This window comes from Erigeron canadensis, chromosome 5, assembly GCF_010389155.1.
Source record: "Erigeron canadensis isolate Cc75 chromosome 5, C_canadensis_v1, whole genome shotgun sequence".
In the NCBI taxonomy this organism is placed as follows: Eukaryota; Viridiplantae; Streptophyta; class Magnoliopsida; order Asterales; family Asteraceae; genus Erigeron; species Erigeron canadensis.
Genome location: NC_057765.1, coordinates 29752971 through 29761678, shown reverse-complemented (window position 1 = coordinate 29761678; position 8708 = coordinate 29752971). Strand labels below are relative to the sequence as shown.

The following is an 8708-nucleotide window of genomic DNA, read 5'->3' as shown; positions in this document are numbered from 1 at the left end:
AGTTATTAATCTTTTATTACAAACAAAGAAGTTTTTTTATAATTATTATGTTATTCAATCATCATCTTTATATCGATTTATAATTTTAATTAAAACGCTTGGGTTAAACCCGGGTAAATTCGCTAGTAATAGGTATAATTAGCATTTTGATCTAATTAGTCCGATTAAAAGTTAAGTTTTATCTAATTTTTTTTTATTAAATTAAATGGGTAGACCCATAACCTGAACCGTTTTACAATCACGCCCATCTGGCCTGAATACATCCAACCTTCAAACCCAGAATACGGCTTCGATTTTGCCACCTACTTTAATTAATTAATTAAATGAAATGAATTTCCTATTTTCTTCAACTGATTTCACTGAATTTGTTATCACTTTATATTTTATAATATAAAAATAAAATTTTTAAAAAATGGCAATTAAAAGAGGATCAGGATTAGGGTTTTACACTCTGCTACTAATTGTATCTATATCAGTTCTGCTTATATTTTCTGTATATTCAATTTCCCACTTATACCCATCAACACCCATAATTCCAAATTTCAAGAAACTTGAAAAAAGTTCCACAGATTTCACTTTAACTATCAAAATCTTGACTTACGACCGCCTCGCCTCGCTTTCGAGGTGCCTGCGATCGTTATCCGCAGCCCAGTATGATCAAAATGTGGTAAATCTTCATATATACATTGACCATTTTAAGTTTAGTGAAAAAGATGAAAACTTGGATAAAAAACTGAACGATTCGAAAAGAATTCTTGATTTTGTTGATGGGTTTGAGTGGAAATTTGGGGAAAAAATGGTGCATTATCGAACCGGGAACGTAGGACTGCAGGCCCAGTGGTTGGAAGCTTGGTGGCCTGTTTCTGATCATGAGTTTGTGTTTGTGGTTGAAGATGATATTGAATTGTCACCATTGTATTATAGGTTTTTAAAGGGTTTGATTGTTAATTATTATTATAATGTCACGAATTCTAGTCCGTCGATATATGGAGCTTCTTTACAGCGGCCGAGGTTCGTGCCAGGTACCATCTTGTTTCTCTGTCTTACTAGTATTTATATTGTTTTTGTAGACGTTGTTGAGATACCGTGAGTTGGAATTGTTAAGAACTTAAGATCACTATACTTAAATTATGGAATCCGTTCGAGTTTGTACTTTAGCTAGCAAACCTACTCATGTGTATACACTTTGTGCTATGGAGACAGCTAGCTTCGCAGACCTTGAGAGGTATACTCTCATTAAGTGTTCAGTTTGAGTAAAATATTTCGGGGTTCCATTTGTGTTAGAGATGAGTGTTTGGTTTTGGTTTTTAAGTATAAATGGATTGATTTTTAACTTTAGATTGATAGCACTTCTTTAAATTTATGCTTAGAGCTTTTAAATGGAACGCTTGGTCAATTTTGTTATTAAGTTTCTATCAGAATCCATACCCATTGTGAATGTAGAAAATAGGTTTGACTGCGAAAGTCAACTTTAAACTTTGCTTACGGGATGCAGAGAGTGTTAATTGTGCTTAGAAATTGGAGTCTCTTGGAGAGTCGGAGTTAGATATGTAGGTAGCCCGAAGATTGAGTAGTTGGTGTATATATACATATATATATGGTAATATTTGTGCTGGAAATATGGATTCCCTTGGATTCAATTGGTAGTTTATACGCCTTTTGCTTTGTAATGTATTTGCAGTCATGACCCTTTTTGGACTACAAATAGATATTGTGTTTGACAAGATTGTTTCTTCTTTATGAAAAAAATCAAAACTGAAAATAATAATTGGTTTTATTGATTTGAAATAAATAGTCAAAACCTAGTTTTAATGAAAGCGTGTTCTTGTGATCAACAGATTTGCATTGCATGTTTTTCGCTCATAAGATTTTGTTTGGTTTTCTAAGAGGATAGTAGATGTAGAACTTAAAATGGACGTACTTCCTAATTATAATCATCGTTAATATCTCTTTTTTTATGACTTTGTGAATTTTTGTGGTAACTGTGCCTTATATATATAATCAGTTTATGATGTCAGGTAAGCACGGGAACAAAATACACTTAAACAAAGAAACACAAGTGTTCTTGTATCAGCTGGTTGGTACTTGGGGTCAGCTTCTATTTCCGAGACCCTGGAAGGAGTTCCGTTTATGGTACGATGCACATAAAACCAAAGGCATGAAACCGATTCTTGATGGCATGGTAACATAATATATATTTTGACTCAAGTTTTCAACAATGGAATCCAATATTTTGTGATCTCATTAAGTTTCATTCTAATAAAATGATGTATAGGTGACAACAGGATGGTATAAAAAGATGGGAGACAAGATCTGGACTCCTTGGTTTATTAAATTTATTCACGCTCGGGGCTATTTCAACATATACACAAATTTCTTGCACGAGACATCGCTTAGTGTCTCTCATCGAGATGCGGGTGTTAACTATGGTAAAACAGCAGGACCGGACTCGAATCTGATTCAAGAGGATTCTAGTGAGAGCAAGTTTTTAAAATTGGAGCCTTTGAGAAATCTGAAGTGGTATGATTTCTGTTTTAGAGAAATAATTCCTGATCGAATTGTGAAGAGTGTCCATGAACTTGGTCCTGTTTTAAAATCTGCTCAACAGGCAAATGGTTTAGTGCTTGTGAGCATAGATCAAACATCAGAGACATTCACCCGTAACTTGTTGTGTCACTTCGAGAGGCTCAATGTTCGGAACTATGTATTTATGGGTCCCGACTCTGATTTCTTGCTTGATCTTTCAAGACGTGGGCATCCTGTGATCAATGTGGATAGATTTTTTGATAGCATCAAGAAATACATATCTATTAAGTTTAGTAAGGAGATCATCGTGAAGGCATATGTGATTAAGAAAGCACTGGAAATGAAGTATGACATGTGGGTGTGGGATCGCAACATACTTCCGGTCAAAGCTGACTTATTTCTTGGCTCAGTCAAACTTGATTCTGCTGCTGACTTTTATGTTGGGAATAGAATTGGGCTTTTGTTTGCCAGGAGTTCAGGTACTGGAATTTGGACTGAGAGTTTTGTGAACGAAATTGCACGATTGGCGGAGTCCAACATGGGTGAATATGAGACCAGTATTGGGGTTTTAGCAGGAAAGTTATTGGAGAGAAAGGGTGGCACGTTAAAAAGGTTTGATGAGGCCGAGTTTAGTGTTGATATTAATGTAGGTAACGATTTTAAAACCTCATTAAAGAATGACACGAGCTTTGCCCTTTGGTCTTCTGACACAGGTCTTGATCTAGTTCGAAATAGACTTGGAAGTTTAGGTTTGTGGATTATAGATGCTGAATCTCATTGTACGGCTGTTATTTGTCATCCATCATAGCAGTTTATTCTTTAAACATTTTTTCTAGAATTCTAATTTGTGTTAAAGCAGGTCATTTGTAAAACATGTAACAGATGCTCTCCAGTTTTGTATGAGATATATATAGCAATGTGTGTGGACTAATATGAGTTCTTTATTAAAAATTTATCGAGTATTACAGTACAGGCTAAATATGACTCTGAGATATGGAGTATCGAAGTTTAACTATGTAAAAGTGGTTGTTACTGCATAACATTTTAGAAAGGTCAGATAAGTTGCTGTAAAATGTATATAATAATCCCATAGCATACATAGCTTAGCTCTTTTCAGCCACACCCAAATGTGAAACACACGATATATTGTGAACTTAAGTTGAGTTGATTGTTTTCTAATTTTTATTAGCAACCAACTATTTTTCCTAGAAAAGCTAGGAATGATTGTTATCTAAAGAAGACAGGTTTTTGTAAGATATATGCAAACTAACAATAGTATTCTTGTTATTATCTTTGAAACTTTTACATGGTCACCTAAAATATAAATATACCTAAAAAGAAAAATTATTTAAATATAAGACCTGCACAGTCTCAGTAATAAAATTTAATTTTTATAACACAGGTTATTTTTGACAAAAATAAATGGGCTAAAACAACAAAACTGAGGTTGAAACTGAGATGCGAGCTTGAAGTGAGGGCTTATTTCTTAGAACTTCTTTTCAGAAGCTTTTTTAGATACTTTGATGTAGGATGAACATGATTTATCCTAGCCCCGTCCTAATTCTTGTAATGGTAAGTGTTACCGAATTTTAAGTAGAATCGAGACCGATACCCACTTTTATTGGTTCACAGATTTAGGGACCGCAATACCAAAAATGGTACTAAAAAGTGATACCATATTTCAAATGAAGCTGAAATCGATATTATTTTTTTAATAGTCAGCTGGTATTTGACATCAGAAGACATCTCACATATAATGGAGAAGCCTTACATGTACTCTAGATTAGTAGATTATGAAATGTAAATTATGAGTCGTTATACGTGAGAAAAAAACTCTATCTTACTTATCACCTTAAAGAGTTGAACCCAAACATCATAGTGATCGATAATAATCCTACGTCCATCCTAATTAAACTAAACACGATAATGATATATATATATATATATATGCTTAAAATTAGGCATACTCCCATACATATGTTTTTCACTTATTTTTTCTCATCATCTAGATATTTAATATTGCCACATGGTTTGATGTCTTTTTTTAATAGGCATATAAATTATTCAAATTTAATCACATGCTTAAAAATCAACCTAAAACCTTAATTGGTTTTAATTTAACGCGTGGATTCCACTCATTCTTATGATTTATATGTGTAAAAGTTGTGTTTGGGCATGACGCTGATTACCCAACTCCGTTTTATTTCTAAACAACAAAACCCCATTTGGTTTTCTTGATACATACCATGGAAGGATCCAAGAGACCCATCTTCCAACTCTGCAAAAAGTTACATACTTTAACAAGAAATCACAATAATAATAGCCCTAGTAATACTTTCAAGAAAAAAATAATGGAAATAGAGAAAGATCGAAAAAGAAAAAACCCAAAAAGAAACAGCTTGTTTGTGGAAACACCTGAATCATTGTCATGGCTTGACACTGCAAGTATGCCCATGTTTGCTACTGTTGCTGGGATTGCCCTTTTTGCCAAGCTTCTCATGATGGTACTCATTTTTTATTCTTATTATTTTATTGTCATTATAATTATCTTTTATATAATTTAGATAGTGTTTGTAGATTTGTAAATGTTTTGATATTGGTGGAATATAAATATATTTCCCTGGTTGTTTGCTCGGCTTTTTCCCGGTCGCAAGATGTTTACCCAGTGAGGTTTGAACCGGTTATACAGATGTATTTATGTATTGTTTGTGTTTTTAAGGTTTTTAAGTTGACAAGCTTATAAGCTTGTAAGAATGAGTTTATCGGGTTTTTGAGATTTTTAATAACCTGGGAAGCTCAAAATATGAGCTAATTCGAATGATTGATGATGTTTTTGATATAGAAATAGCTTTGGAACAGACCAATGTGGTGACGGAAGTGAAAAGGTGTGTGCTTTTTTAGGTGTTTAGTATGTGTTTTTGTGTCCTGGAAAAATAATGGATTGTTTGGTTCCAAGGGTACGGAATGATTCTCAGATTAGATCAAGGAATGATCTAAAGGCTGACGCTGGCCATTGTCTTAAATTTGGGAGTGCCCACCAGAGAGATGTTGTTTACAAATAGAAGATATAATGGTGAAATATGTGAATTTGTAAATACAGGAGACATATTTTTTGTTGTTGGAATGTGTTTAGCGTTAGTATTTTGGGGTAACCCGGGGAATGCCATCCGTGATAACTTTGTTAACATGGCAAGTGAACCCCTTGAAACCGGGCAGACCACCATACTAATTAGATTCATTAGTTGGGTGGGTAGCCCTAGGAGCTATCAATGTGGTGATATGAGTTTATGAATGCATGGCCTCCTTTTTATAGTCCTACGCGTTCACCACTCAGCTGTCCCTAAGGCGTTATGAGTACTAGTATAGAAATGACTAGTTGATATGAATTGTTTTGTGTGGCATCTACTATTTCTTCGTTGTTGGTTAGTAACACAGTACTTAGGTTTGTTTTTAGAATTTTAGTGGATGGTAGGGTGAACTTGACAGGAATTGTAGATTATCATGTTCAAAAACAAACTGCATAAAAGAGTTCAGTGAGCCCATTGCAAAGTAAGAAAAGGAATCTAGAAATCTTTCGTAAGTGATTGAGAAGATTGAAATGCTGAACCTGATTGACTAAAGTCTAAAGTAGCACAGGGATGGAAAAACTCCCTTTAATCTTGTAATTTGATCTGTAAAATAAGATATATACAAAAGAGCCCAAATTTCTGTATTTGTCTTGAATCCTTAACTGAGGCTTTACCGATCTATGCTAATGATAGTGTTGTCCATACCCATTTTCAAATGTAGATAAAGTTCATCCTTGTATAGGTATAGCCTCTTTTAGATTGAGATTTTATTCAGTAATTTTGATTTGTTTTCGAATAGCATCAAGTTTTGGTTCGAATGACTGAATGTACTAGAATGATAAATTTATATGACTGATGTGCTTTTGCAGTATGATGATGCACATTCACAAGAAAGGGTAGAGAAGAAGATACAGAATGCTCCTCCTGGTCAAGGGACTGTTAGGATGCTTACTCGAGAGGAATGGGAAGAATTCCGAGAAGTGCGGCCAAGGACTCCGTTTGAATCTAAGCTTGCTCGTCCTAATGCACGGATAAGAACAGGGGAGCCACTACACATGGTGCACATTCACACTTATCTCCCAATATTTCTTTGTCCATGTCATTAGTCTGACCAAGCATTTTTAGATATGTGACCCACTTACTAAGAGTGGATTGTTTCGGGTCATGTTGTATCTCTGACATGTGAAAGGGGACTTTCAAATAACTAGTTAAAAGAGTAACAGGTTAAATGGTCAAGTCCTTCAATGGTGTTATTAATGAATGAAATTTAAATGATATTATATACAAAAGATGAACATCATCACTATTGAAATCTATAAGAAATTCAAAGTTTTTGGACAAAAAGTGTTTTGGACTACCAAAATAACTTGTTTGACACATTACTTGACCTGTCTGTTTGCCTCTTTTAAGTTTTCTTATTGCATTTCATGCTAAAGTAAATGTTATGTACTTTAAGTGTTCGTATCTTTGTTAGCACCTTCTCATGCAATGATTCCAGCTTTTAGCTTAAGCTTGCTTTCCTATAAGTTATTTCCCATTCCAGAATACCGAGGGCTCAAGCTCAGTATATCTGATTCATATCCATATCTTAAAAAGATCCTCATTCATTTTTGTTATCTTTTTTGCTGGTTGGTAACTTCAGCTAATTGAGTGACATGAGTATGTGTGTGGTCTGTAATGTATTCATTATCCGACGGCGTCGGGTTTTACTTGTTTATTTGGTGGAATGTACTTCCTCGTGATTGAAAATTAGATTGTAATAAGATGTTGATAGCATGAATTGTTTTGAGAAGGCATAGAAACTGTAATTATATAGTATTATATATATAGATCACAGATTGGTAAAAAAATAGAAAAAATCATGTATTCATGTGAAAAAATATGAGAAGGAAAGCATATCCTATTCTTGTATAAATCATGATGATATGTACGGAAATAATAGATGAGATCCTTTTTTACTTCTTTGAGGAGGAATCCGACATTCTACACATTTGTTAATACTCTAATCGGCTATGGTTGAAGGGTCTGACCTATGAAGTTGTTGGGTTATTCATCTAAAGTTGTAAATGAAATGGATTTTGCAAGTACTGAGCGTCTGAGTGTAGCGATAATTTCTCCAAACTATGATATGGTGTCACTCAAACATAAGCAATTCAGTAGTTACATTTCTGATTCTTATTTAATACTTTTTCTTTGATATAAATGAAATATATCCATATTGTTCGAATCTAATTTATATCATTAGACTTATGCAGATTTTGCATCTAGTAGCTGCGATACTGATTTAACTTCTGTACATGTGATTTGCAGGAAGATGTGAAGGATTGGACAATCGATGTGCTGACAGATGCTTTTACAAGAGCTGAAGAATGTGTCAAACAGGGAACAAAGTAGATTTCATCTCAAACTGCTAGATATAGATAGACCATAGCTTGTGGGCATACAACTCTTTTAGCATATTCAGGTCAAAATGCCATGCTTTTTTGCTAGATGATCATGATTCCTCAGTTTGAGGTCTAATAATTTTATACCAAGTTGATTATATGATTGGAGTCATTACCAATAGAAGTTGTATTAGCTCCTGTGAATTTGCAGTTGCTGTTTTGCAATGTGTTTTCTTCATTGTAAAAAAACCTAAGAAACTTCCATGTTCTGTGTACATTCTCAATCACATCATTGTTCTTACTCCTTGAAGCTTATGTCAAGACACTTGTGTAATTTACTAATTTAATATCTATCTTAGAAGTTAGTTTGTCACACAGGCCTTATTTTAGATCTGGTTATTTTGGGTATGTTTGGCAATATCAGTTGAAGCTATGGTTGCGGCTTGAGGATTGAGGCTTGAGATGTGGTTCATAGACATGATATTTTGGTTAATAGATGACTGGATGCTATTTTCTATGTTGGATATCCTTTTAGTCTTCAGTCTTCACATTCATACCTTCAAAACTCAAATAAACCGTTGGCCATAAATGTGGGGACAATTTGATCATAATCAGATGTAAGGAAGTCTGATTTTGGGTACAAAACGGATTACCATCTATTTTGTTTTTTATTTTATAGTTTTATATCCGTTTTGTCATTTCGTTTTCCTAAGGCATGGGATATATTACA

General features: G+C 34.0%; 2 protein-coding genes across 3 annotated transcripts; both read left to right on the top strand.

Moving 5' to 3' along the window:
* The first annotated feature begins 310 nt into the window (after positions 1-310).
* Positions 311-3457, top strand: LOC122600215. 2 transcript variants are annotated; one of them, XM_043772893.1, is made up of 3 exons: positions 311-1022; positions 2019-2182; positions 2276-3457. In XM_043772893.1, the coding sequence occupies exons 1-3, from the start codon at positions 413-415 to the stop codon at positions 3332-3334; spliced, it is 1833 nt and encodes a 610-aa protein (XP_043628828.1). In that variant the 5' UTR covers positions 311-412; the 3' UTR covers positions 3335-3457. The 2 variants fall into 2 exon arrangements, with proteins under 2 accessions (XP_043628828.1, XP_043628829.1); XM_043772894.1 differs by having other exon boundaries at positions 891-1022; positions 2006-2182.
* Positions 3458-4692: 1235 nt separating this feature from the next.
* LOC122600812 lies at positions 4693-8299 on the top strand. Its single transcript, XM_043773579.1, has 3 exons — positions 4693-5030; positions 6464-6652; positions 7905-8299. Exons 1-3 carry the CDS (start codon positions 4773-4775, stop codon positions 7986-7988), a joined length of 531 nt encoding a protein of 176 aa, XP_043629514.1. The 5' UTR covers positions 4693-4772; the 3' UTR covers positions 7989-8299.
* The last annotated feature ends 409 nt before the right edge of the window (positions 8300-8708 follow it).

Excerpts from the sequence above, each read along its gene's own strand:
- LOC122600215 (XM_043772893.1), top strand. The coding sequence starts at position 413 with ATGGCAATTAAAAGAGGATCAGGATTAGGGTTTTACACTCTGCTACTA. Across the intron at positions 1,023-2,018 it reads GCGGCCGAGGTTCGTGCCAG|GTAAGCACGGGAACAAAATA; the intron begins GTACCATCTTGT and ends TTATGATGTCAG. Across the intron at positions 2,183-2,275 it reads AACCGATTCTTGATGGCATG|GTGACAACAGGATGGTATAA; the intron begins GTAACATAATAT and ends AATGATGTATAG.
- LOC122600812 (XM_043773579.1), top strand. The coding sequence starts at position 4,773 with ATGGAAGGATCCAAGAGACCCATCTTCCAACTCTGCAAAAAGTTACAT. Across the intron at positions 5,031-6,463 it reads TTGCCAAGCTTCTCATGATG|TATGATGATGCACATTCACA; the intron begins GTACTCATTTTT and ends GTGCTTTTGCAG. Across the intron at positions 6,653-7,904 it reads CAGGGGAGCCACTACACATG|GAAGATGTGAAGGATTGGAC; the intron begins GTGCACATTCAC and ends TGTGATTTGCAG.